The sequence below is a fragment of the Pleuronectes platessa genome, chromosome 14, assembly GCF_947347685.1.
Source record: "Pleuronectes platessa chromosome 14, fPlePla1.1, whole genome shotgun sequence".
NCBI classification, from domain to species: domain Eukaryota; kingdom Metazoa; phylum Chordata; class Actinopteri; order Pleuronectiformes; family Pleuronectidae; genus Pleuronectes; species Pleuronectes platessa.
In genome coordinates, this window is record NC_070639.1 from 4164659 (window position 1) to 4192652 (window position 27994).

A 27994-nucleotide genomic window follows, 5' to 3' on the forward strand; every position below is an offset into this window, starting at 1 on the left:
AATGCATCTGAAGGGCTTCTGGTGCATTTTCTTGCATTTCTCTATTTATTTGTATTTTCACAGATCACCTTCTTTAAAAATCACTTCTGATAAACTGCTTTTCTGGGTTCAGATTTCCTAAATCTAATCCGCGTCCAACTTCGACAGACAAACCTGATTGACTGTCAGTGCGAACAGAACCACAGACAAGTGTTACAAAATCAGATCTCAACACCTGTGATCAAAAATCAACCCGTATTTAAAGAATGAAATCAAGTCAGGGTAATTTAATGAGTAAATGTTTACACATCTGCATCATTAGAAACAGCGTCCTCATTCATTTCCATGAGAGCAACACAGAGGTCAAAGTCTTTAAAAGCTTGTCCACCAATGAGTCTTTAGTGTAAACATGACAGGAGTCTGCTGTCGAGTCTTTTCCCCTTTGCTTTCAACACCCTTTCTAATAAATACGTTACATCCTTGACTATCCTGGAAATGTAAACAGTCATTGGAATAAAATGTTATATAAGCAGCAGTTAAGCACTGAGCGGGCCCGCAGTATAAATGTGGCTTTATTTTCCAGCCGAGCTGTAACTCAGCAGAATCCCACTCGCTGCCGGACCTCTGTGAGGACCGGTGCAGCCAGCTCCTGCGCCCGGCGGTTCCCCCGAGCCAGTACTCCCTCCAAGTGAGCCTGGTCCGACTTCAGCCTCTCGATTTCCTCTCTGATGGGCGTCAACCTCTGGATCACTGCCTCAGTAACCAGATTCTTATAGGCTCCCGTGTCCAACCCTCTGGCCTGGGACACAGCCTCCTCCACGCTGATCATGGCCATGGCAGCGTGGATCGTCACTAGGTTGGACACTCCTGGACGTGTCTCTGGGTCAAAGGTGACCTCGGAGGTGAAGTCTGTGACGGCACGGCGGAGCTTGAGGGCGATGTCATCAGGAGAGTCTGTGATGGTGATCGTCGCCATCACTTGGGGGTCGGACTTGGACATTTTGGCGGAGGGGTTGCGGAGGGACTTGACCTTTCGTGTGGAGCCTGTGGAAAGAAGATAGAGAAAACTATCATCAATATAAAAATATGTGAAATAAAACATCTGAGATCAAAGTGAAGCACCTGATCGGATTGGAAAAACTATACCGTATTTATAAAACTCACAAAACTAGTGAATAACTAGTTAACGGTAATCCCCCTAAACTTCTATTTAAACACATTTATCATGCTAATTCAGGCTTTATCTAATTAAACTATCTCAATAAAAAGATACTTTAATTAGAAAAAAACAGAGGTCATCCTGAATTAGCCTGATAAAATAAAAAGAGCCCACAAAGCTTCAACAGCTGAAGGTGTAAGAACAAAGCACATTTAATCAGTTTCCTTCTTTGTGATTTTGACACATGGACTTTAGGTTAAAATTTGAGATATTATGGTAAATAAATCAAATAAAAACACTAAGTAGAGCCCAAACCTCCAAGGCCCAACAATCCCTTTAAATTAAATCAACCTGCACTAAATTACACACAATCATAGATCAATCCCCTGAATATGTTGGATTTTATGTATCAGCATCCATGAATAGTTCCCTGGGAAACTGGTGAAAATGTACCTCTAGGATTTTACTAAAGTCACCCGTTGGTCAGTAACTGTACCTTACAGTAGGTCTGTTTTTTCTTAGACCATCTGTCCGCTAAGTTTATGGAAATCTAATCAGTAGTTTTTGGGCAATCGTGATGACAAACAAACGAAGAAGGACAAACAGATACTCACCTAACACAAATAGAAGGTGGGGAATAGGAATACAACAGGAACATTTTTTTTGTTTTTGTATTAATTTGATGATTAATAACATGACTATCAAAATTGATGTTGACTTTTTTTTCTATCAATGAACTTGTTAAGGCAAAAAAAAATGGGGGATATTAAATGTTTGTTTGGTTTTATTAATATCATTTACATTTCTAAACTCAGATGAGACATGTATCCAGATGTGGATGACCTGCTGGTTTAACGTGTTGTGACAGAGATGTGGATCTGAGTCCCTTTAATGTCAGAGGACGTTAAATGATCAAATCAGAGCAATGAAGAGTGAAGAGGCTTAGTTTCATTACTGGAGCCTGACGTGATGAGCAGGAGCTGAGATTTCCTTCCAGTCCTTATATATAAACACCATCCTTCCACCCTCTCACAATCTGCAGCTCTTTTCCCCCTCATACTTACAGTCCACATCCATCGTGTCACATGTTGTTGATCATCCTGAGACGACTTTATTTCAGGCAAATTAAAGAGAAAATCTTTGGTGTGGTTTCAAAAGGAAGGTGGTGACTGGAAGCCGAGCTTCGCCAAAGATGACAAAATAAAGAAGGGATCCACCAGTTGGAGCCAAATACTGTTGGTGTCCTGTCTACTCATTCACATACACACACATGCAAACACACACGCTAACCTGAGCCCCCTGAAGTCATTCCGAGGACAACCCCCCCCCCTCTATTATCACTGTTATTATTTTGATACAAGAGGAAGAGAATATTTCTTTAATCAAAGCTGCACTGCACACTTGACTGACTCCATCTTGTGCTTTTATGATGCTGATGATAATCAAGGAGAAAGTTGGCGGTGGGCTGGGAGGGGGGTTCTCTGAACATGTCGGCCGTCTATGAGAGTGTCTTTTCAAGATAAAATGATACATTTTTAATCTCACGTTAAGGCCAAAGTGACTTTTAATGTAACATGTGGTGTGTCAATTTACTTTAAATATATTCTTTTTAATTGTATTTACTTCACTATAGGCCTGTTTGAGGATGGAGACCTGGCTGGAAACGGTTCAATGTTGCAGACAAAATAATACAAAGTCAGTTAAAGAAACAACAATCAACACTTCTAAGGCAAAGAAAAAGTCATAAAAATGACAAATTAATTTGCAATAGTCTTGAAATTGGCCGAGGATGAGAGCTCCCTTCGATTTAATATCCTTCCTGGGACTGAAGCAGAAAACATGAAGCTGTTTCTATTCATCCCAATCCAAATGTTGGCAAGAGCAAATATATATCCTGAAACTACAGTATAGCCTGTAAAATGAACTCTGTGAAATAAGTTTGAAAATGAATGATACTGTGGCCGCATCTGAAATCCAGCTGCAGAACTTAGTTGCATGTGATTTTCTCCCTGTTTTTTCCCCCTCTGATCTCTCTGCGACTGTCAATATCTCATAAAATCGACGAAAAAATAAACACTATGAAAATATCATGCATGTTTCCAAATATGAAATAGCTTTAAAATACTGAAAACACAGTTATAGCTGTTTATTACTTTGTTTGCTGCATTTTTCTTACACCAGATGGACGACATCTGTAGATGCTATATCATCTGGATATTTCCTGTAACTGCAACAGGGTTTGATGATAGAAAGTATTTCAGTGTCATAAGGCCTCAAGTGTCTGTACTGAAAAACAAGGAATTTGTAATTGAATTTGAACTAAGCTGCCATTTAGCATTTTTCCCATATTTTTAACAGCTCAATTAAAAACCATATTTGAAAATCCCCTTTTGCCCTCTTTTTATTAAAACATACAGAATAAAATAAAAGTACAAAAATCTAAAGTCTCAGAACATTTAGGGGGTATCCTTTTCAATGCCATTTGGTTTCTCCAGTCTTTTAATTAGAAACTGATGAAACCACTGAATAAATCTTGTTGATGAAAATAAAACAACTGAATGCTGGCACCACTCATGTTTTGGCAAGATCAATCTGAGTATTGGTAGCTTCACTTTTATGGCCTTTATCTGAAACTAGTGTATGTGTGTGCCACCATAAATGTGTCCAGTGTGTTATCTTACTGAGCAGGGCGCAGGGTTCAGGGAACACGTCTCCATAACAATTATTGAAGATGCGAGCGAGATCCTGAGCCAGCTCTAGATGCTGGACCTGATCCTCTCCGACAGGGACGTGAGTGGACCTGAGACGAACACAGAAAACAACGTGAGCTTCCTGAACAACTGCACATGCTGAAAACACAGCGAGATGGGAGCAACATATTGGAGACACTCTGTGTCACCGCTGGAGCCGTCTTCAGCAATGGTTTCACAACTTTACAGCAGTCACTCGGGAGGAAGCGGTCCATTAATTTCCTCTTTAATAAAATCCACAAAGCAATAGAGATGAGGTTTTATCTGCTGCATCGCCGGAAATTAAGGTTCTGGCTGTTTGATGGATCAAGCAGAAACAGCCGAAGATAAATTGTAAATTGTTCGGAAACATGTGGCTGAAGGATTAATTTTCACTGAGGAAACACTAAGTTACAACGATCCGACCACCAACTGGGCTCAAATCTAAATCTACTGATGCACCATCGGCACATTTTCACTTGCAGACAATCAGACAGTTTTTCCAGATTAAAAATCTCACACAAATGTTTTTTTTAAAGGAAGAAGGTGGAACCCAAGTAAAACAACCTGTTTTTCCCCATCTGTGAAAATCAAATGAATAAAATAACCTGCACAAGCCTCGGGAGGCAAGTGAAGATTGTTGTTTGTCTTGTTTTGGCCACAAGAGGCTGAAGTGCACTACTACCCCAGTCGAGACACAGCACATGATATTTAATTTTATCTGCGCACTCCAAACTCAAAGTACTAGTTTTTTTCTGCTGGCAAGTTATGTTACGTTACTGTCACGTTTTTCCATTTGTTAGAAATTAATTTTAAATGGGGCATAAAAGAGTAACAGAATTTAGTGTAGGTTGTTTTGGATGAATGGGTCAAAAACAATTTTTTTATCGTGAGTTTATTTGGGACTTATTAACTTATCAATTTTTGTTGGCTTTTTACCAGAATACATTTCTGCTATACATATGAACCATTTCACAGTCGTCATTAGAACCTGGGAGTTGATATGGCAGCTCCAGATGAGTTAGGAACTTTGGGTCACTAAAAACTGTAAACTGAAACATTTCCATTCAGAAACAATCTCTCCATTATTCTGGATAAACCACAAGCAACTCTAAACAGTTTATTAACAGCAACGGGAACCTCGATGGTGGTAGATCATGCTGAGGAATTTTTGTTTAGGTTGCGTGTGGCAGAAAGGATCAAGAAATGTTTCTTGTATGGGGACAGAGGCAGACCAGAAGAAAAATAGCTGCACGGGGAGTTTCATTATAAGTGAATTCACCATTAAATGTGGGAATAGATTCAACTGAATTCAATAGAATGATATTCCTGGCTATTCAAGCTTTGCCCCAGGAAATATCTCAGCCAAGGTCGAGAGCCACAAACAGACACGTCTCTTGTTTTGATCAGTTTAGTCAGTGAACGACGACCAAAACAATCGTCACAAAATATGTGGCATTTACCCTACATTCAGAAAAAGTAACTTCAAGAAGTTGATTCAGTTGATAACTTAATTTGAATGTATATAATATGAAAAACTGCCTCTTCCTCCTGACAAGCTGTTGAAAACACTGCTAACACTTGGCAAGGTTTAATACACATCATCAACAAAGGGTTGTAAATGAAATGAAATGGACGTTAGACGTATTATTAAAAACGATAAACTCACACTTTATGAAATCCAGATTTCAGTTTAAAATCATGCAGTCGACATCTCCGCAGCTTCTCTTTGAGATTAAATACAGGCAATCGCTCAATCGCTGATCAAATATGAAGATTAATCTTTTTGAAAGCTCTCGAGCACAGGATGGTTCCAACAATGAGAAAGGCTGTAAATCATGATTTCAACCTGGAGGTATGAACTGTATTTCTTCTCAGCTTCATCAGAGGCAAAGTAAGACCAAGGAGAAAACTGTGGCCAGTCTTTCAGAAGGAGAAATAAAGAAATGATTAAAAAAAAGACAAAAACTTGAATTTACTAGTGAACTAATCCTTTAACAGGACTCAGATTTTCTTGAGTAGGAAATTCATTTTAAAGACCCACTAACATCTGGCTATTGTCTGCTATGGGAATGAATACATCTGCACTCACTCTCTGGTTGAAATGACACAGGTTTTAATCGTGATTGAAACATTACACCCGGGTCAAAACGCTAACTTCTCCTTTCTTATTTTGGCTAGACCTGGGAACTTTTTCGGCCCAGCGTTATGATGCATATTGGACCTTTGGGCAGTGGCACACAAATAGCCACCGACTTTTGTTTACTTTTATTATTGTTTTTAGCATCTGAGGAGCTACGTGCAACAGCAATTGTTTTTCTTCGTATTGTGCAAGATGCAACACTGGCAAGATAACAAGGGGAGAGCGAGCCCCTTGGTTTGCAGCATGTTCATGTCGTCTACTGTCAAGGGGGGAAAAGGGGTCAATCGTCGTTTGTTACCCACATTTAAACATGTGTAATAACTCATTTTAAAAACACTCACAGAGATCTGTGCTCTCTGTATTTTTTAAGGTCTCCACCTTCTATACCAAGTGCCGTGATATAATGTTATGATTTGGTGCTATACAAATAAAATTGCATTGAATCTCACTTGTAAAGGAGAATATCTGCAGCCTGGAGAACAGGATACGTGTAGAGGCCCACGCTGCCTTCATTCTTCTGTTTGCTCTTAATCTGGAGGAAACGATGGAGAGAATCAGGTTGAGACAGAGGAAACAAGGAAATGAAAAGGAGGGGAAAAAAAGATAGAGGGAAAGACTGAGTCATGTCTATCCGTCCTCTGCCCCCTGGAAGAGCCATTTAACTTTAACGACTCATCAGTTCTCAGACAAACGGGATGCGGATGAGTTCACATGACAGTTTCCACCATGTTTGAGATCAACTCATCTGCTGGGTAAACAAAAAGTTGTTTTCTATGAAGCAACAGAGACGGAGAACAGGGAACCACTGTCTCTCTCTCTGGGTCCCTCTCATCATGGAGAACATGTGGCTGGAGAAAATGACGTAACATTGAGACTTGTGAAAAGCGTGGCAGGTGGAACATGAGAAACAAAACCATCAAACAGGCAACAGGGGTGTTGAGTAACTGCCGGACATTCAGAGGGAAGAGGAAGAATCTTAATTTGTGATGATCAAACTGAAGTTAAATGCACACGTGCTGATAATCAAATCTGTATAATGCTAAACTGGTGAGGGAGGATGAGGAGTTCAAACAATAATAATCTCAATAATGATCCCTATATATGTTATTTTATATAAAACGAATCATCTAAATGTTTACATTAATTGATTACATTAATTAAGTTTTGCATTTATAAAATTTCACAGAAATTCAAGCTGTATTTAAAAATTGAATTGTGTTCAGCTATAAAATTAATACTCTGAGTTTAATAGTTGATAAGTTAAAATCGAGCTGACCGACAGGTAACGTATGATGAGAGCTTGGATTAATTTGATGTCACAACAACTGATTATTTATAATATTTGGCATCAGATTTTACTTTAATAATGTTTATGATTTGGAAACTATCGTAGTTAATAAGAAAAAAAAAACTGTAATTATTGGCCAGTGAAATAAAAATAAAGAAACAGAATATTCGTATTTTGTCTTTCAAAATAGTCTTTTAACAATAATATTAACATTATTTTAAACAATAATTTTCTATGTTTTACAGGTTTGGTTATTAGACAATTTTTCATTGGTCATTAGAGGCTTGTTAAAATATGATGTGGTACGTTTAATCGGAAGTGTGCTAATTACTACTTTAATTTTCGAAATCAGATAATTACAAATGTCAATAACACAAATCATACAATCACTAATATTACTGAATACTCAAAGAAAAAATGTCTTATAATAATTTTAAGTTCAATATTTACCAGAGTCAGAATCATTAAAAAAAACTAACTTAGCCGTTTCTGCAACTGTTCCATCATAATTCTTTTTTTGTGTACATGCATATGTGAGCATTTGCAGCAGGAAAGATAGAGTTACCTTCCACTGCGGCAGGTGTCGGAGGCGGGGCATGCTGGTCAGACAGCCGAGGATCCAGGAGAGCTCGGCGTGTGCAGACACCTGCAGGATTCAGACAAACGCAATATGAGTTTTATGAATAAAATGACCTGTTATATTCTGCTTCAAAACAAAAACACACACACCACACCCACACACACGTTAACAATGCATTTCTCTGCAGCTAAAGATCTAACAGCAACATCAAATTATATCTTTAATCGAATCCTTTGTTCTTGATGCAATAACTTGGTTTCACAGGGTCATTTCTTCTTCTTTATTCATTCTGAATCTTTCATATTTTACTGTAATCAAAAACGTGACTTATTGTTATTAACTTACAAGCATTTAAAAATCATCAATTAAGACATGGCGAGGATTAGGGAATGAATATAGATATTGAAAAATCAATGGAAGTTAAATTACAAAACAGACAACTAATCACACATGCAAACTTCAGAGGTCAGAAGTTGAGAGATAAATATTTATACTAAATGGAATTAAGCAAGGGGATGAAACACAGATTCATGGATGGAGAGATCTGGGTTGGGAAGGAGAAAGAGGAGTGTAACTCCCTAGCGCCTCCAAGTGGCAGAGAAGAGTACTGCCTATCTACGGCTCACTTCACCACTCCTGACACAGACAGGTGCACCAACTTAAGTGCGTCCAATGAAGCATGTATGATATCAGCTAATAAACCCTGATCCATGCAGTTCAGACATAAATACACGTTTCAGCATAATGTTATTGAACCTCTATTTAACCAGGGTTTCCTAGTGTGTGTGTGTGTGTGTGTGTGAATGTGTGTGTGTGTGCGCAATAGTAAACAGCTGCTTTTCAAATCTCTCAGCAGGACGCAACTCAAACTTCCCCCTAACTTTTACACACCATCTGCTTTTATAGGTTTGTTGGCAATTTGTTTATTGAATTAGTTAATTGAAAAAAACTGTTGTGCATGTGGTCAAATAATAACATGTTGTGGAGGAACGAGGAGGTGAACGTAAAAGTGGCGCAGCCCGTGCATCTGGCTGCGTTAAATTAGCTCCAACGTATCTGCTTTCATGGAGGCTGTGGTGGATGTGAAAAAAACGTGCTAGTGTGTGTGAGAGAGAGATAAAGTGTGTGTGTGCAGGAAATAGCCCTCTGCTTCAGCTAATTAAAGTTTATGGACACTGGCTATATTGCCATCCTCTCGTTCTCTTGCTGCTTGAAAAGCATTCTGGGGAGCGTGACGTCAGCACCAGACAGCGAGGACATAAAGCAGGATTTCGGGCGAACATGCAGGGGGTCGGTATTCATTACACGCTGCACACAGACAAGAGATGGGACAGATGTTGATGACAACGCAGGAAGGGATGGATACGATTTGAAGTGCAATAGCGGAAAAAAAGTTTGATATTTAAAGGCTTGGGAAGAACGAGGCATCTATTCACTGTACACGGCAAGAATGCACTGCGACAAGAGGTATGCTAATGTTACGGATCAAATGGGCATTACACCCATTGTGACTTATTGTACGGCAATCACAGCAGCTCCTTCAGATTATGAATGGATTTTAGAGATCAGCAAACAGTTGGTCCCACACAGTAACGCCACTTTTCTCCATGATACTTTTATAAAACCCAAAGGATTTATGGATCTGTAGATTCATTTTTGACACCACCAAGCTCTGCTGAACGCTAGTTCTGCTCGTTTTTTTGTGCATTAAAGTCAAGTATTTTCTTTGGGCGGCCGTCGTATTTTTACATGTGGAGCAGGCGTGTTCTACAAGCTGCCAAGTTATGTGGCATGAAGCTAAACGGGAACAAATATAAGACTGGATGTGTGTGTGTGTGTGTGTGTGTGTGTGTGTGTGTGCGTGTGCAGGGGAAGAGGTGGCAGAGAAACACAGATGGACTGAACTATCACACACTCTCCGACGCACAAACACACACTTCAACTTTTAAACCTATGGGAGTAAGAAAATAAAACACTCACATTATCATGGGAAAACCCAAACAGCTGTGATCTCTTTCTGTCGACACAGTGAACTTAAACCTTAAACGCAGGATCAGCTGTTTGCTTCAAACCCTGAATCTGTCATTATCCTTCTCAGCTCCCCGAAGCAAAACATGATGGGTTTTCATACAGTTAAGATAACGATCAGGAGCCATCGTAGCTGGCCAGCATGTTGGTGGATAAACACTGCAGCTTCAGCAGAAGTGAAATAAACATGAACAGTTCCTTCACGAAGAATGTAAAGCTTCTGAATAAACTCTTTTAAACAGGTGTTGATTCAATTTATCACAATTTGAACTGCGCTGCACTTTTTTTGTTTTGGCAGGTGTCCCTATTGTCCCATTCAAAGCCATGTGAGCTAAATAACTGACATTTCAACTAAACTGAACATCACAGCCTTAATGAAGGATTATTTGTCCTACTTAGTTTTAGTTGGTGTAACTAATAAACTGTTCACTCTTAATTCATTCATTGAGACTTTCACACTAGTCTAATGATGCACTGATAATGTTATTAACAGATAAAATCAGTTGATATTCTTTGCTAATTTCCTACTTAATGTCGATGTTGTAATTTTTTAACTGTACCGAGGTTAGGGAATTGTGTACTTCTATTAGTAAGCTACTACACCATCCATCCCTCCATCCCTCTTTCCATCCCCTGTTCACCTTAGACTGCTGGAAGAGTATCGCCCTCTCTGGGTCGATGCCACATGCCAACAGGCTGGCTGCCATGTCCAGTATGTTGCTCCTCAGCTTCTTCGGGTCCTGGGGCTGGGTAATGGAGTGCAGGTCCACAATGCTGTAGAGCACCAACGGATACTGGTTCTGCAGGGCCACCCAGTTCTCCAAGGCACCCAGGTAGTTGCCCAGGTGGGGTACCCCAGTCGGCTGGATCCCAGAAAATACACGCCCACCTCCTGGAGGCTCCTGGAGAAATAGTAGAATTTGAAATAGTAGAATTTGAAATAGCAGAATTTGCCGATAGTTTAATTCATTTTATGTTCATAGCCAATTCTCCAGATTTTACCCGCAGGTCATGTCTGAAAACAGCTTTTGTCTTATGTGCCTTCAAAACCTGTAATAGTACAAGAGACTCATCTTTAGAGAGTGAGACTCAAGGTGAAAAGGTGAGAAAGTCACAACTCGAGAGAAGCCTGCAGAGACTGAAGTGTCAGTAGTAAAGTATTGGCAGGTTGGAGGGCCAGCTGCGGTCACGCTTGTATTACTGGGATGCTAACTCCATGGCTAGCACCTCTGTTCTCTCTCATACACATCCAGCACGAAGAATGCATCAACTCACCGGCCAACAAAAACATTTAACATCCAACCAACCGACTCCATGGCCTCCAATACCACAACAGGGAAGGAAGGACACTTAAAGAAGAAGAGAGGAAGGTAGGAGAATAGTAATATGTCAAATATAGCATAGTAGCCCACAATGTCACCAACATTATAACAAGAAACAAATCCAAAAGAGTTGGAGATGAGACTCGAAAAGAGAGAGGGAGATCACTGGTAGAGTTTGTAGTGTTGGGCAAACATTGTGTTTCTCTTTCTGCAGAACCTGAGACTGCCTCAATTCATCTGGCACTGGCCTTCTCAACTGAACCTTGGCTTTCACTTGGCACTTGGTTAGAGAAGTCTTTACCACTGCTTGTGGTGGCACCACATGATACAATTAGAGAGTAAGCAGGGCGGCACCTGTCATGATACGCGAAACCGCAATGACATATGGTATCCAAGATCTATGGCCGTTACACAGTAGATTAGGGCTTTAACGGGGCATAAGACAAAAAGACGAAGACTGGAAGTTGTGTTTTCCTTGGGCAGTTGGAAAGACAAAGTGTTTGGCGCCTGGGTAACACACACGGAGATCCCACAACAACACCACGAGTCAGTTCCCTGCCAACTCATAATTGAGCAGTTGATGAGGGACTATGCATGTCTTTGTTGTGATGGGTAGATGGAATATGTGGGTGAGAACAAAGCTTCACTAGGTTTAGGTCTACAATGAAGTCAACAACCGCCAGAATTAAAGAGGGGCCAACAATGCCAGCGTCCTTCGTATGTGTTGTATGTTGGTGTGGCCACAGGTACCAACAAGATGGTGAAATAAAAACACAAGGTTCAGCTCTCAGTAATAAATTAAATCCATAAATTTGAAGAATTTGCATACATCAACATATTCAAGTTATATTTGAGCACATAAAGAAATTCACATGTATAAATAAACCTCCTGCACTTTCGCAGCCGCCTATTAGAGCTCGAAGACTGGTCTCTATAAAAATACTGGCGTCAAATTTTCTGGGAAAATTCCTAAGGACGTGACGTTTATGCTCGAGTGCCTTGCCTCAATGACTAATGTTAGCCCTTATGTTAGCCTAGAAATGGAGTCTGCTAACGTCAACAAACAATCTGCTCCTTCAGCACAACACAGGCTCCAACACAAACTCCACATTCGTCAAACTTTCGTCTCAAAAGAAGTCAGGTCTCCTTACTTCTTTTAGTCCTGTGCCAGAGCTGGACAGTCAAATACAGTCTTTAGTGTCATATATATATATATATATAAAAAATTCAATTTATCATCTATCATACGTTCCCAGTCGATTATGTTCAGTCTAGTGCACGTCAAATCACCGCTTTGAGTGATGCCAAAGATTCTTGCTTGCGCCAACCTACTGTGTGATGACATCAGTTCACTTATTGGCCAATGGTGTCAATGATGAAGTGTTTTCTAAATGTTGCATGTAGAATTATAAAAATACAGTGACATGGAACAACTCTGGAAATGTTTCATCCATTGTTATCCATTGTATTAAGTTGAAAAAGTGGCGTTACACCCCACCTTGGAATTGGCGCTCAAAAAAGAGAATCGAGGTTTTATAATTGACAACATAATCTTACTGCAACAAGCTGTTCTGGAGATTTCTTCTTGATCACAAGATACTCTTCAGCAGATCCAGTTTTCCTGTTTATCATGAACTGCATATGATCAAAGTTTCGTCCATCAATAACCCATTAAACCTAAACTTCATTTACATTCTCTGACTCAACAACCTGTTCAGATCTTAACGTCAAAGTTGATACTGTCATGATCTTACGATTACAATGAGGTTAAGTTTGTTTTAGCTCGACGTGAAATGTGTTTCAACCACCAACACCTGGACATTTCAGCAGTGGATCTCATTTTTAGACCTAAGCCCCACAAAACCCCTGAGATCTCCGTGTTATCACCTCAAAGATGACTGGCGATCATATGTTCCCCGGCTGCACTTTTCAAGGTTATCACAACTATTCATTAAAACCGGACGCTTTCAGAGGATATCCTCTTCGCTCACTGCTGGGAAATCGGTTATCTTGACAGCTTGCTGAACTGCATCACATTCAATCTGACTGAGGGACGGGCTCAGCACAGCGTCTGAGATCAGATAACAGCTGCTCGGTCACCGGCGTGGCCCAGAACTTCTCCCTCTCTCAGCCCTAAGGGATCAAATAACGACTGCTCTGAGGCCAGCATGGTCCACAAAGTCTCTGTCTACTGGCCTGAGGGAGCTGGTCACTGCTCGGCAAGAGAGAGGCAGGAAGGAACAGGGTGCTTATGTCATTACCGACAGTGTAATTGCACTGGAGTGCCATTGATGCTGAGAGCCTCTTAAGAAGTGTCAGGGTTGATTTGGGTGTGGACGGTCCCTGGGTCTGGCTCATGTGTGTTCTCACCTCGAGCTGACATGCCAAACGCATGTTCCCCTTCTGCACCAACCCCCAGGGGAAGCCATTAGCCATGCAGACATGGTAATGGTGTCATTTGAGCCAATCGACTGTTAAATGAGAGTCAACAGCACAGCTAACTAGCCACTGGGCAATCGAGGGTTATCACGACACCTCCACGTTACCTGTAGTTAGAGGGAAGTGTTTTCAAGGATGTGCCTCCATGATTGTTGGAGGAGAAAGTTGCTCAGAGAAGGAACTAAATCAACTAGCGCGTGACGACAGTGGAGACAGTAAATGTTGCAAAGCAATTAATGGTTGTAATCGATACTGCCCTGCAAAGCCAACAGTAATAAAATATCATCCAGCTTACTTTTGCCATGGACTATATTAAACCGGTGCAAGTGAATTTGTGTAAACATTAGTTCTTGACTTTATATCTTAAAGGTGAAATGACACATTGTGGTCAGCAGGATGCATTGAGTAAAATAAACCCAAGGAATTTCAAAGAGTTCAGATGAATACAAATTTGAGCCCAGATTTAAATATGTTAATGGAACCCGAAACCATACAGGCATAATTAACAAGGCAGAAATTTGAATTTGCACTAAAATTAAAAGGACAGCTTAGGCTTAAGTAAATATCAGTTTGGCAGGTATTGTTCAAAACCAAATGGGACACATTAAAAATTTGACCTGATGATGGCTTTAGATCAAATGTTATTATAGTTTATCCTGAGGGAGTCTTGGTTGTCTGTGCTGAATCATGGTTATCCATCAAATAATCCAGACCTTCACTCAAATCCACAAAACCAGGAAATCTTACGCATAAGCGAGCCCATGTTTATCAGCTGTCACAGATGGTCTGGCGCCTGCCGTTCAGACAGATTTCCATCCGTCTTAACGGTCAAGAAAGTCACAACTACTTGGTCTTGGGTTTTAACACAACGCTGCTGATGATTTTCCGTTAACCTAGAGATTGTTGTTGGTGGAGGTCTGTAAAATCCGCGATCAGATTATTACAACAACCTGACCGTATGTTTGTTTTTTATGAAAATGTAGAATACCCAACTGCACGTACAGCGTTGATTTGCTACATCACGTGTTCATCATGTTTTGTTGCTTTGATTAATTTCGTGTCTACCATGTTGCATCCAGAGGCGTTTTGGTCAGCAACGACCGTAAGGAGAGGGTTCCAGACCCAATCCCACATGCAAATTCATCTAGCAATGCCAGGCTACAAATATTATATTACCAGTGGTTCCTTAAGTTCAGAGAACAACATAGCCATCCCTTGAAAGACAGCTATTTTTAGATAAAAACATGTGCAACAGGAACGTCAAGCTCAAAAGAAGCAATAAGAACCAAAATACCAACTCTGACCGTCCAGTTTAATGATGAAGCCACTTTCCATCTGGTGGTTCTCTCCTCATATTTTACACTGACAGGCATGGCGTTGTCCTACTATATCGTCTTCCATAGGTTGAATACATTACAGCAACAGCTAGAAGGTTACGTACACTAAAAGCACTGGTTTTCACACTTTCCCTGCCTTTATGGAATAGTGTTCGTTTATCAGTGTGTGTGGTACTATTCATGGGGGTAGAGGTCATGTGCAAACACAGGCACATGTCCGCAAGTGTTGTAGTCTTTGCCTACATCAACATCATTGAAGCTGGGAAGGTGTCTGTCCATGTGAATTTGACAGCTTGCATCAGAAACAACACTGGTGGAAAGAAAACAATCAGACAGTCCAGTAAAAAGCAGTAATTTGATCTGGTTCTACAAACAAACTGCATCATTAGATGGAAAACCGCAGGCCATTAGAGAGGATTCACTTCATTTGAGGACAAAAAGGGATCAACACCAGGTTTCTCACAATTCTACAGAAAATCCAGTTCCAGGAAACATTTCCCTTTTCTCTCCAGCATCCTTCAAGAGCCATGGAAACAACTGCACAGTGGGTAATAGAGGAAACATTTTGAAATATAATATGAGGGAGAGCAAGATAAAATGAAACTACATCTTCACAGAGGATTGTGCAGCGATGACAAATATAGACGGCTGGGACCAGATGCAAAACACTCGCATGAAAATTCTATTTAACAGATTCATAAAGCAATGTATTTCTCCAATAGTCAGTCTAGACTGGTACTGTACTGAATTGGCTCACAATTTACCTTGTTGGTCAAAACATATGCTCACACTACTACTGCAAATTGGAATTAATGCATATTAGATTCCTTAATTTGATGAATAACATCATGACTGGAGAATCTTAGTTTTATTCTTTCTCTCCATTCAGTATTGTTTTTAGTTTTTTGCTTATTGGACTTTAAACTTCCAGCTGTAACTTTAATAAATGGTGGAATTCAAAGTGTTGCCTGCTTATGGGGGGAAAGACACCTAAGATTCACCATTATTATTCTTACATTTGTTATTATTGAACAGTTGCAGCTTATCCAGCCCAAGTCTACAGCCTCAGTCTGCTCAATGTTATTAATCACATCCATTTGGTTGAGCAAAGACTTTCAAAACAGTGGAGTTCTCTACTCCAATCTGTTCTGGGCTGCTTTTCAGGGCTCATACATCATATCAGAGCCCAGGAGTCCTGGAGTGGACCGCTGACATCTCTCTCACCGAGGGGCTGATGAGCGGAGCCGACAGTCGCCTCCATTTTACCGCGCCAATTTCAACAAGTCTCAAAAACCACCTCTGGGATCGTCACCGCTTGCCCCGCTGTGAGTTACCGTCAGCTCTTTGTAGGAGCTCATGATCTGACAGTGGCTGCAGAGCATCGAGACGGGCCTGCAGATGGAGGCTGTCCGACACACAGGATCCAGTGTTCTTCTTCAGTACTGAGCGCCCCATGCACCCCATTAACACCGGCATCCTGCTGACATGCACCACGACATACCATTCCTCCCTATCTTTCTTCATCTCTGTCTTCCTCTCACTTTGGGACCTGTTAACGCGGGCGACCAACAGAGCCGCACTTCACTGAGGTATCGAATAGGAAATGGGGTTTACTGTATAACAGCCCCCCCCTTATCCTAAAATGTGTGTGTTTGTGTGTGCGTTTGACCAGTGTGAGAACACACCACAGCTTGAAACAAAGTGCATGACCACGGAGGAAAGAAACAGATGAACGAATGCTTATGAACAAAGAGACGGGGAAATTCAGGAATGCAGCCGTGGACAAAGCAGGAAGAAAAAAAGAGAAAAGAATGTGATGGAGAAGGCAATGTGATAAAAACTAAACTAAATAAATAAGAATAAAAGTGTGACTGAGTTCAGTCAGGACTTGGGTAGGGTTTTTTTTCCTCCTGGAGGGGGGGGTGGATGCAAAGGCCCAAAAGGAGCGTTTGATTAAATCTGCGGTTGACGGGTGGGACAGGTGAGATTGATGAGGTTCCTCTGAGCTTCACACTGTGCAGAGAGCAGGGGTACAGGAACAGAACGCTGCAGTGTGGCGGGCCGGGGCTCGGGGCCCGCTCGCGCCGTGGGGTCCCTGGGCTGATTAATGGGACTGGAGGCCCTTCAAAAACAGCACTCCCCGCAGACAGGGCCCGACAGAGCTCCAAAAATAACCAGGCAGCCCAGACTCCGGCCCTAACAGGCTGCAGCTTCTGACGGATCCAGACTTCAATACAGTCTGAGGGCGGAGGGTGCGGGGGGTGCAGAACCAAAAGAAGCAGCACATACTTGAGACAGGAAACTGTAATCTGGCTCATTAGAAACATAACATTTAACGACTTCTCCAGTTTATGGGAAGTGACAAACACTGACAACTGATATTGCAACAATAACAGTATTACACTACCTGTTGATATAATTATCTTACACAAGTATAAAATGTGCAACATTAAACCCAAAGAAGTACAAACTTAACATCATCTGGCAGCAAGGCCCATAATACAATATCTCAATAGAAACAGGATTAGAAACTATTGGAATTAAAACTTCCAGCTGCTGAAAGCTGATGAAAACTTTCTGCTGAGGAAGACTGTGTTAAGATCATAAACAATATCAGATCCATTTGTTATTGTTATTTCCAAAGCACTGCAAGGTCATTATAATACTATGTGACAGGAGTTTGTAACTCAGAAAACTCCATTTCGAACTATCACAGCAGACGTATCAATAAGTAAACTACAGTAAATGTAAGCTTGCATGTATTTCATTGTTCAAAGCAGGTAGTTTCTGCCAAATCCTCCAGCCACAGATCAGCCTTTGTTGCAGACGACTCGGAATCTTATTTTTTGGGGTCAAGCTGTCCCGCCTGGGCAAAAAAGTGGTCTGGCTAAAATAAGTCTGAACACATTCAAATATTTTCTGAAGTTTAAAGTCATTGCCAACATCCATCCTGACGCTAAGTTTCAGCAACTCTTTAAAATGAACGAGGAGACAAATGCAGGAGACATCATTATTATTTCCAAATGTTTCCAAAAATGTCAGCAACACTTCCAAAGTAGTCTTTAATTTGAAAGGGGCTCAAATACTCTAGCTTGTGGACGTTGTAAACAACTAAACATCGTCATTAATAATGTACTTCAATAATATTTAAGAATTATAATGACACCACTGTGAACCTGAACAGGATTTATCAGATAAATATGCAAATAGCATAACTGCAGTTACAACAAAGTTCTCCATCACACGTCCCACAAGAACTATTGACTGTCACCAACAACGTATAAGTCAGGTCTGATAACAGCTGTGTTATGAACCAAATCTGCTTAAAACCACTGTCAGTGAATAATACTAAGTTCAGCTCAAGTTCAGACTAATGCAGTTTTTCTAATATGTCCATGATCACATGTAGAGCAGCTGTGTACAGCTGGAAAAGTCAAGGCTAGCTTAATTTCTCTGCAGCTTTTTTTCACCGTTGGATAAACACATTCATGCCAGAGCTACTTTTTACTTACACATTTTCAAATACTTTCATTTTTAACCACTTCCTCCTCAGTCTGTGTTGACAATGGGGCATGTTTCATTTCATTTCACTGGCAGGAAACAAGTGACTGACAGGACAGCTAATAATATCAGAAACACACACACAAAACACAACGCAGCAGAAAATAACCGACATACACTTCATGAATTTATCAATATGTAATTATGGTAACACTCAGGGCAAACCTCCACCAGCAGCTTCTCTGAAGAGTCCACTCTTTCCCTCCTGTAAAAGCAGCGGCTATTTACTTGAGTGCAGCTCATCGCCCTGACACCAGATACTTGGTGCGTTTTAATTAGAAATGTCACATGCTCGGCTTAAAGCTACGGATCAGGCAAAAACTAAAACATGGTAAAACGACTAAGAGTCCCCAGGCACCACTGCAGAGCGATTCTGTAATTCAACTTAGCTTTACATGCATTTTCAAAAAGAGGAATATGTTGACATATGGCATAGTTTTGAGAAGCAGGTAATGTGCACAGAGCCTGAGTGAGGGCTCTGGCAGGAGAATGACTACGACAGACCTAATTACGCAGAGCGCACTGCTGAGAATTAGCGGGCTTTTCTGACAGTTGAAAATAAATAGGGCAGTTAATGAACATCCTCGAAGGGGAGGCCATGTTTCCTCGCTCTCGCCGGCCGCTCCCATGTGGTGCGGGAGCAGCTCTAATGGTTTTAGCTGACACCCGAGTAAGTGAATTTGGAGCTGAGGAGAACAGAGAGGCAAATTAGAAGTCACTTCCTCTTTCCTGGAGCCCGGGGCTGACATGAGTGATATCAGCCAATAACAGGACCACAGGCGAGGGACCCCTGGACAGGGAGCCCAGTATTTACAGCTGACATGAGGCTGAAGGGGCTGCAGAGCTGCACAGACAGATCTCTGCTCTAACCAGAGACTAGAACAGTTCAATTTCACCACGCAGGATAAAGTAATTCATGAAACGATTCTACCATTTAGAAATGATTAGCAGGGTTTCCCCCAGCACTATCTTGTTAAGGCGGCCGCCTTAACAAGACTAGGGCCCCGCCTTGACTACCAATGTATTGAAAAAAAAAAAAAAAAAAAAAAAAAAAGTTGAAAAAAAAAAAAAAAAAATGGCATTGATAATACTCAGGTAATACTGTTTACAACATTAAGGCCTCAGTATGCTTCTCCGAGTCCGTTTCGGAATGACGGACGGACGGATCGGACGGACCCTTTTTGATTTATAGTTCTACGAGCCTTTTTGTTGTGAAAACAATTCACCGCCAGAACAGTAGATGGCGAGACGGAAGTCGAGCTTAGACAAGCCTACCTCATGAGGTATATAGAAGAAGTCCACGCTGGTTTATTTACGTCCTCCCGGCTCCTCACACACAGTGAACGATGGCAACTAACAGAAAAAGGATGTTGATGACGCGACAGTTTTTGCTGAATAAAGTGACACCCAGCGGGTCAAAATGCTTTTGTTATCGTGTCTTAGCGCAGCGGTTTCCCGGTCTTGTTTCCAAACTGCGTTGCTAATTCAACAGCTGCAACAGCTTGAAGCTACACGGAGGCAGCTAGCTCCCCCCAGCTTCCACACACAGTCAGCACGGACACCCGATACTAACTACTACCAAGTGTTTGCTTCTAACCTGACGGTGTTTGAGAAACAGTGTCATGAGAGCCGTGGGATTAAAGTCAGCGGGTTGTTGCGCTGTTCCCACCGCAGTTAGCATGGTGGCTAGCCCGCTAGCCCCGTTATCAAAGTTCGTTATAACCGTATGTGACCGTACACACATGCTGTAAGTGCTCTAACCAGCCACCGTCAGCCGGACAACGCCGCTGGCTTAACCAACTTGTCACATTAATCATAGAGTCGTAGTTGTGATTTTGGTTTATTGTGATGTAGGGAATGGAACAGGAAGTTTCCATTCCGAAATGCTGGCGTTAGCGGACCAATCACAGCCAAGTGCTATCCGTGGGCTGTCCGTCATTTCGACGTGTAGTTAGAAAAATGAGAGCGGCACGAAAAGCTCTCCGAGGAGCCTCGGAGAGGCACGGAGAGGGCGTTCCACGTTGGAGAGGGCGGTCCATCTGGTGGTTGAATATATTGTTGCATAGTCTATCATAGTCACCTGTCAATCTACCGCCAGTGACGTGCGGTGAGGTCAGTGAGTGGGTAGGCACTGAGTTCTGAAAGCCAGATTTCTCTAAACCTATATATTGTTAAATCAAAAACAATAAACAACAAACAGGCACGCACGGCCGATTTCAAATAAGTTCCTCCCTTTCTTTCTTTCTTTCTCTCTCACTCACTCACTCACTCACACACACAGACGGGACGTATATGAAATGTCACGACGGTGACTTCAGGTTTGCCCGTAGCCTACTGTAGTTTGGTCTAAATGATTAAACATCGCATCCATCGACTTAACGGACCCGTCCCTCACACCGAGGGCAGAATAAACGTAAGGCAACAAGTCAAACCTTCGCCGATTCAAACTACCGGTACTACTTCTATTCAACTTAAAAATAAAAGACAGCATTCATCATTATGTAGGACTACAGCATAACTGATGGCAACTCCACTCCATAAACTTTATCTTAATAGATATAGTACCAGTAGCATATGCCCCATGGACCTGTCCAGCATCAGAATGTAACCATTTATCCACATTGCAGAGCTTAGGTTTGTCCGTCAGTAACAATGAAAACACAACTGCTCAATTGAATATAAAATGCAGAATGGATTGCACTCGGTATCAATTCATCCAACTTTATTATTAAATAAACCCCCAAAAAGTTTCTGACTCACCAATCTGACTCCCTGGCTGTAGAAATAAGCAATACGATAGTAATCCAGTGACAGTCTGACTGACAGCACAGCTAGCTAGCATCCTTTAAAATGTTGTATTTAAAATATTAAATACAACATTGACTTCATTCACTCTATGTGTAGATAAAGACAGACCTGCGAAACAGGCTGCAGGGCAAGAGTCTTACAGCCTGCATGAAGATCAGCATCAATGGCCCACCAGTGTCTAAGTTTAATTTCAGCAGGGCGCTGGAACTGTTCTTTGCACAGCCACGCAGAATAGCATGCACTGATGCCTCTTGTCAGCTGTGCCGCAAATAAGAAGATCCAGAAAGGAACTGTAAATAGTTGAATTTGCCCTTTTATGTGCATACAAAAGTTAAGTGTATTGTCCATTATTTGTATTTAATTTGCACTGTTCTTTAATTTTATTTTGTAGTGTCTGCATGTTTTCCACAACATTTGTACCTACTGTTGTTTATTTATATTGAAATAAACAGTTGTTTATTTCATTCATGCGTACTGGCATCTTTGAGCAAAATACCCCCAAAAATTTTCGCCGCGGCGCGTACAGCACCACCACCTGCTTACCACCTTGACTGAGACATTTACTGGGGGAAACACTGGATTAGCAATAGTAAAACGTTTTACTCCCCAATATTTGCTTGTTTTCCAAAGAAATACGATTTCTTTTATATTTTAGCGTTGTAGCTTTACCTGTTAATACTGTCAAATGATGACATGTCAGGATAAAGTCATTTCAAATGGAGAAAAAAAATCTTAAAACGTAGAACAGAATTTCACTACATTTAGAATTTGTACCTCATTGACATTTACATTAGAACATACCATTGAAACCTGGCACTTCTTCTGCAGAATCTGTAACCTATTTTCATATTTCTTACTTTTTATTTTACATTGTATGCAATGTATTCTATTTCTTATTTTATTCTATTGGTCTATTGGAAATGATATCCCTTAGCTCAAGTAACTTGTTAATTATTTTTGTTGCTCCAGTAAATCCTATATTACAGAGAAGTTGAGGAGATGGATCAAGAAGTAATGGATCCTAATTTTCTAACTAAATACCATTTTTTATTTGATTAGATTCAACACCCATGTTTTCCAGAATCCACACCCTCACTTTGCTTCTATTTCAAATATGTAGACTCCAAGTTCTTTCTAAGAGGATTTTCATCAAACATGAACAGAGTAATTACAAGTCTTCATTACTTTTAAACTGAACGATATCACATTATATAACTTCCATTAATAGTTGTTAAAATTGTTTTTAAAAAACGCATAGAAACAAGGATTTTGTACCGTCTGTCTCTTTATGAAAACCAGCTGAAAGAAACCAGCCGACCTCACTGCAGTGGTGAACCCCTACATCTGCTCATGTTTCCCTCTCTTCCTTTCTTCCCTCTTTATCGAATTACCGCAGGTTATCTCACCGACATTTGCGAATACGAGTAGATATTAACAGCAAATTTTAACCACAAATGGCAAAGGGCGGAGCCCTCTCGTAAACAAAAGTCAAAGCGTGAAGAAGGTCACACTTCATATTTGAGCTCGTCGAGGTTCAGCGACCTTTTAAAAACACATTTTCCAGTTTTCCAGGGCAAAAAAAAAAAACTGCAGAAAAGCGTGTTGTTTGACGGACATCACACCTTGGGGCATTGTGAGCGTGCCGGTGTTTGCACTCGCCCGGCCACATTTGGAGAAAATTAAAACAAATGAAAACCAACACTTCATTTCTGATGTTATTGCTGGTAATGAAGCACTGCTGTGATCCCCCCTCCCCTTTCCACCCTGTCGTCCCATCTAGCTGCTCAACTCTCTGGCCTGTCCCGAGACTACGTCTTAGCAAAACACAGACGGGACAGCGGTGAACACACATACTGTATTAAAACTCGTACATCAACCAGCAACAGTGCTATGTGGTCAGATGGGTGAGGTTTTCAGCTGCAGCTCAGTAATTGGGATCTTCGTCACACTGAAACACACCGGTGATTCTTGCGTGAGCCAGGGGACTCGTTGTTTGCCTTAACACCCCATTTGCTTCTCCAAGGCAGCCAAGCAATAATAGGAAAAACCTCAGCGGAGTTATAGGAGGCACGTTTCTTGAATTCACAGTAGAAGTCACACTCAAGGAGCACTACAGCAGACATCATGCCAGGGGCCAGACCACGAAGCAAACAGCACAAAATAAACTCAATTAGACGAGGAGAAACATTTTAGTCGCAAAAGGAAGCTGCTAAAGTCGAGGATGAACAAGGTGCGTCTTTCAGAGCTGAGAGGGAAAAGCCCTAAACAGAATAACGTCTCAAATTAAGCAGAAAGGAATAAAAACATCCTCCATAAGGAATAACAACGCCGTCAATGACATTTAATTCATGTGATGACTTGTTTTATACGTAGGACCACCTTCTACTTCAGTTTTTGATTCCTTCCGTTTCCCAGAATTCAACTGCCCCGGGGATAGGGTGTAACCATGTATGCTTGAATCTGTATCGAAGACAAAAATCACCTTCACTCTTTGACTCGGCCGAATTGTTCTCATTCTGCAATAAAACTGCAGCAAATTTGTCCTTAAATGACCAGAGAACACGATTGTCCTCTTGTGTTTTTTACACAAATGAAAATGTAATGAGAAGTTCCTATCACATAATTGGTATATATATACTTACATACATACACACACAATTACATTTTTACTTTCAAATATATGACATAGGATGTATTGGACTAGCTCTAGAATGAACTATATGTGGTGTAGGGCTGCTCGATTATGGAAAAAAATCATAATCAGGATTATTTTTGACAATATCAAAATCACGATTATTCAAACGATTATTAATATATGCCCTTATTCTGAAGTCTATGCTTTATTTATTGTTTGGTTCCAATAAACAACGATGACGGCTGCGTGTCTTATTCCTCCGTGAAACCAGGATATCGGTGCCCGGCTATTCAAACCCTTAATGATGGCAACCCTACCACTCTCTCAATCTTGGGCAGTCAATTCAAGCAAAAATGCAAAGTAGTGTTCAGTCAGAGCTTCTAAAATGTGAGGGTTTGCATATTTTTCTAAGTTTTGCCAGTTGGCCTCAGGTGAAAGGGTTGTCCACTAACCAGAGGAACAGAGGTTCGATCTCTAGCTCCTCGACTATAAGATTAACAAGTTCATTATTTTAAGATGATGTTGTGTTTTAATCACTCATGCACACAGCCACCAGGTTTGTACCATAGATGGAGAGAACTCAGCTGATCTAGTTTTATTTTCACCTGGGAAAGTTATACCCTGAAATTCTTGTTGCCCTTGCACCGAGACACTAGCCTGGATGCCAGACGAACTTAGCCCCGCCCACAACATTTTTGGTCGGGCAGTTCGAACTGCCCGACCAAAAATGTTGTGGGCGGGGCTAAGTTCGTCTGGCATCCAGGCTACCGAGACACAGGATTGTCGGGAATCATTTAATGTACTGAAGGAAAACGGGCTCAGCTGATGGAAGGACTATTTTTCAAATATTATACCTGAGAAATTAACAAACTCTTAAAAGATATTAACGCTACGGTGGCCCTGAAAGCTCAACGAACGGCAACTTAAGAAAACACATGCAAGTTGACAAAACACCAGCAAAGTAAAAAAACATCTTCATCAATTTCACAACACAACACAACACATTACAGCAACGCGCTGCAAAAAGAGAAAAGCGCTGCAAATACCGGAACGAGCTGCAAATAGAGAAACGCGCAGCAAATACCGGAACGCGTTGCAAAAAGCCAAACGCGCAGCAAGAAGCCAAACGCGCAGCAAGAAGAGGCCACAACACAACGGAAGTGTTTCCAGGGGACAGCTAAAAGTGATGGACACTGCTGCCACAAAAACGTCCAATACACCATAGAAATTCGGTTCCACACAGGGTTCGGCCACCCGCGGCTCTTCGGCCCCTCTGCAGTGGCTGTACAGTACAATGTTGTGCATATGTTTCGTGAACGCTGAACTTAACGAATCAGTTTTCATATTATTAACGTGAACGTAACGATGAACGTGAGTGAACGTCACGTACATTTTTTAAATCATCACCGTATCAGGCCATCATGAAATACCAGGAGCGGGCGAGTGTGTGTGTGTGTGTGTGCGCGCGCGCGTCCCCCGGCGCTCCGACTCCGCCCACTCACTCGGAGAGAGCCACAGTGAGCTCTGATCACGGAAGATGATCCGATCTAGAGACATGCCGTCTTCTCCTGTTAAACTGAATAAACAGCGCTAACAAGCAAGCCCCTGTTTGTGAGGCAATATATTGTCCATAGTGTGCAGGGGTACAAAACCTTTACTATCAAAAGAGCGAGTGGGCGGGGTCGGAGCCCTCGCGCCACACACACACACACACACACACACACACACACACACACACACACACACACACACACACACACACACACACACACACACACACACACACACACACACACACACACACACACACACACACACACACACACACACGTTCCTGGTATTTCATGATGGCCTGATACGTGACGTTCACTCACGTTCACGTCACATCGTTACTATTAATAATATGAAAACTGATTCGTTAAGTTCAGCGTTCGCGAAACATATGCACAACATTGTACTGTACAGCCACTGCAGAGGGGCCGAAGAGCCGCGGGTGGCCGAACCCTGTGTGGAACCGAATTTATATGGTGTATTGGACGTTTTTGTGGCAGCAGTGTCCATCACTTTTAGCTGTCCCCTGGAAACACTTCAGTTGTGTTGTGGCCTCTTCTTGCTGCGCGTTTGTCTTCTTGCTGCGCGTTTGGCTTTTTGCAGCTCGTTCCGGTATTTGCAGCGCTTTTCTCTTTTTGCAGCGCGTTGCTGTCATGTGTTGTGTTGTGTTGTGAAATTGATGAAGATGTTTTTTTACCTTGCTGGTGTTTTGTCAACTTGCATGTGTTTTCTTAAGTGGCCGTTCGTTGAGCTTTCAGGGCCGACGTATAACGCAACTTAGTGTAGTCTTCAAAGCATCATGTCTTTACAACGCAGATATTAACTCTGTGTACACAACTAATACGACTCAATCAAATTTTATTTGTATAGCCCATATTCAAAAATCACAATTTGTCCCATAGATCTGCCCTAAACCCTCAACAAGAGTAAAACTACCAAAGTCAACTCAGAGAGAACCACATGTGAGGATCCCTCTCCCAGGACGGACAGAAGTACTATAGATGTCACGTTTAGCTGAGAACATCAACAAAACAACAGTATCTACGACGTAATGAAAACGTGTGTCAATGTTTGAAGTATTTATGCATAATAAAAGGTCTGTTGGAGATGAAGGGAGCAGCAATGACAAATGAATTGAGCAGTCATTGTCAGTAAGGGTAGAATATGTGAGCAGACATTTTGTATATCAAGCAGTTCTAATAAAGGTCCTCGATCAGGATCAACAACAACCAGGATCCACGATCACATCTCTGATCCACGATCCAGCATCATGGTCTATGGTCCATGATCACAGATTTAAGATTGTAATTTGTTCCTACAAGATAACAACTTGTGAGAACCAGATAACAAATATTATCTTTTGGTTCTTCACGGTCTCCGTACTGATGTGCAGTCATGTCTCATAGTGTTCCAGATGTTGTCTCTAATTCCACATCTACCCCAAACTTTTGCAAATGACAACTGCTGTTTGTTGGTCTTCTTTAAGCTCTTGGATTAAAGTAACAGAGCATGAACATGTTTGCTGCAGGTTTTGAACCTGTGATCTGAAGGTGAGACCTGGATGAGGATTAAAGAAATAAGAAACATGTGAAGCTGGTGACACGGTGTTAACAGGGTGAGACTGTTTAACACAGATCCAGTGGTATTCCAGAGTGTGTGTTTGTGTGTTTGTTGGTGTGCTCGTGCGGTCAGGATGTAATGTTTCCTTCCAGCTGGGAACTAACTCCCTCGGTGAATGAAACACTTTGACCCGCAGATCGTACCTGGTTCTCCGGACACCTGGTTCCAGCGCAGACGGATCTGACAGAAGAGAAACTGGTCTGGATAAATCTAGAGACATTTCTGAAGTTTGTCCGCACGGGCAGCGCCATCTTTACTGTGACGTCACGGTACGGTGGCTTCGGGAGGACAAAAGGAACAAATGCGAACAAGCGGTGGAATTAAATGAAGATGACGGGCAGCATTATTTACTCACAATTAACCTGATATATAAAAATATATCAAATCAAATAACAACAAAAACATTACACAAGGACATATCGTGTAAGAGCCAGAATAATAATGCAGAATTTAAAGGGAGTTGAATATTGCATCTGCCCTTAAAATGCTTAAAAGGATATAACAGTTAAAAGATGAATAACAAAAAATAGCTTTAAAACCCCAAAACCAGAGCGTAATAATGCGCTGAGCCAAAGTGCAAAGGTTATTGAGATACATGGCTGAAACCCATGAACTAAGCAAAAAATAATCAATAAAAAACCAAGCATGTTTTTGTCTTCTCTCTTTTCATGTCACAATATTGTTTGATAGATGATATATACAAATCTTAAACAAAGATAAGACAATAAAAGTGTACAGACGAGTTTGCAGTGTTTTCCTGAACAGTTGTAGCAGTCACATGACCTCATTAGTTCTTGTTTGGCCATTCAATGGTT

The 27994-nt window shown here is 41.3% G+C and overlaps 1 protein-coding gene across 2 annotated transcripts; it reads right to left on the bottom strand.

The window, feature by feature from the left end:
• Positions 1-251: 251 nt before the first annotated feature.
• wars2 (tryptophanyl tRNA synthetase 2, mitochondrial) lies at positions 252-27437 on the bottom strand. Of its 2 annotated transcripts, none has more exons than XM_053440667.1 (6): positions 27323-27437; positions 10548-10808; positions 7864-7944; positions 6460-6542; positions 3820-3938; positions 252-1023 (listed from the first exon to the last, which is right to left on the bottom strand). In XM_053440667.1, exons 1-6 carry the CDS (start codon positions 27428-27430, stop codon positions 575-577), a joined length of 1101 nt encoding a protein of 366 aa, XP_053296642.1. In that variant the 5' UTR covers positions 27431-27437; the 3' UTR covers positions 252-574. The 2 variants fall into 2 exon arrangements, with proteins under 2 accessions (XP_053296642.1, XP_053296644.1); XM_053440669.1 differs by lacking the exon at positions 27323-27437 and adding an exon at positions 18731-18814.
• Between the last annotated feature and the right edge of the window lie 557 nt (positions 27438-27994).

Bases quoted from the DNA above. Each gene is read 5' to 3' on its own strand.
- wars2 (XM_053440667.1), bottom strand. From the start codon at position 27,430: ATGGCGCTGCCCGTGCGGACAAACTTCAGAAATGTCTCTAGATTTATC. The intron at 10,809-27,322 runs GTACGATCTGCG...CTATTTCTCCAG, and splicing joins CCAGGTGTCCGGAGAACCAG to GAGCCTCCAGGAGGTGGGCG. The intron at 3,939-6,459 runs GTGAGATTCAAT...TGTTCGTCTCAG, and splicing joins GCAGATATTCTCCTTTACAA to GTCCACTCACGTCCCTGTCG.